Source organism: Anastrepha obliqua, chromosome 4 (genome assembly GCF_027943255.1).
Source record: "Anastrepha obliqua isolate idAnaObli1 chromosome 4, idAnaObli1_1.0, whole genome shotgun sequence".
Lineage (NCBI taxonomy): Eukaryota > Metazoa > Arthropoda > Insecta > Diptera > Tephritidae > Anastrepha > Anastrepha obliqua.
The window spans coordinates 112,410,733-112,412,246 of NC_072895.1; the positions used below are offsets into that span (position 1 = coordinate 112,410,733).

At 38.2% G+C, this 1,514-nt stretch overlaps 1 protein-coding gene across 1 annotated transcript; it reads left to right on the top strand.

Moving 5' to 3' along the window:
* The first annotated feature begins 217 nt into the window (after positions 1–217).
* LOC129246062 (trypsin alpha-3-like) lies at positions 218–1,276 on the top strand. Its single transcript, XM_054884583.1, has one exon. The coding sequence runs from the start codon at positions 477–479 to the stop codon at positions 1,221–1,223; it is 747 nt and encodes a 248-aa protein (XP_054740558.1). The 5' UTR covers positions 218–476; the 3' UTR covers positions 1,224–1,276.
* The last annotated feature ends 238 nt before the right edge of the window (positions 1,277–1,514 follow it).

The window sequence follows — 1,514 nt, forward strand, 5'->3', positions numbered from 1 at the left end:
ATTTTTTTATGGAAGAAAAAATCAAATACATTACTTGTTTGTTTTTGTTTTTATAGTTAAACGTTAAAAATGTATGGTAAGCCTAACCACAATGGGTTGTTTATGGATGTTGCAGTATATGGATGTATTAGTTCTGCCAATGAAATTGCCACAGAAGCTCGATCGTACATATACATATTTGCTCGCAGAATACGCAAGTTAACGGATAATTAAACATCTATTCATAATTATTTACTCTGAAATATTAAAAACACCAAAAAGCACCAATGTTCGCAGTTGTTCAAATAAAAAATTTTGAAAATAAGTTAGGACAAAATACGTACACAACACATTTGGCTGGCATAGAATGTAAGATTTAGTCAAAACAATGAACCATCCGCCAATTTCTAGTTATATGTATAAAAGCACCACCACTTCCATGTGCAGTTGGTAGATAATAGTCACGGCGAAAAGTACTTAATAATTTCGCACTTAAAATGTTCGCGCACATTGCATGTCGCGCACTGCCGCTTTTGATTGCGGTCTATACCACCGTTTCTCATGCCGATGGCTTCATTGGCGGTACACAAACCAAAATTCAGAATTATCCAGCCGTGGCCTCTTTGGAGACAAGCAATGGAACAGTTGTCTGTGGCGGTGCTTTAGTCAGCACGAGTGTGGTCGTCTCTGCTGCGCAATGCTTGGAGTACAATGATCCTGCCGATCTGTACGTCCGCCTGGGCACCAGCGACTATGCCAGTGGTGGAGAGCGCATTTCCATTGCCTCCTACAAAATTCATGAGGACTTCGATTGCGACACCATGGCCAATGATTTGGTTGTAATTAAGCTGGCAAAATCAATTAAGAAAACAAAGACGGTGCGTACCATAAAAATGCCTAAGAAGGAACCAAAAGCTGGAAAAATTGGTGCTTTAGTCGGTTGGAATGCCAATGAGCAGCTCGCCGAAGCTGAAGCGAAAATTATCAGCACTAAGGAATGTGGTTCTGGCCAATATGCCTATAGCAGTGATGACCTAACCGCTAGTATGCTCTGTGCAGCGCCGGTGGATGCGGAAGTATGTGATGCACAACCGGGCACACCGTTGATAATTAAAAGAAATTTGGTTGGTGTGGTTTCATGGGGCTATGGTTGTTGTGGTGATAAGGGCCACCCAGTCATTTACACAGAAATCAGTAAGCTTCGTAAATGGATCAAGAATACGGCAAAGAAATTAAAAAATTAAACGCACAGACGCAAATATTAAATAAATAATTCTTATGAAAAATGTGACAATTAGTTTCAATAAATCTCGTTATTTCGTGTTGCATTTAATAAATTAGTTAATTAATTTAAATTGAAATAATAAAATACGTTTATAGAAAGTATTAGAAAACTTAATGTTTATTTTTGTTTTTTGATTGCACAAAAATTGGCACCTATAAACGGCCGTACTTACAGGCCGTCTACAGCTCACAAGGATTACTGCAGAAGTTTTAGGGTTCAAAATGAACAGTAAACTCATTTTCTATGTAGA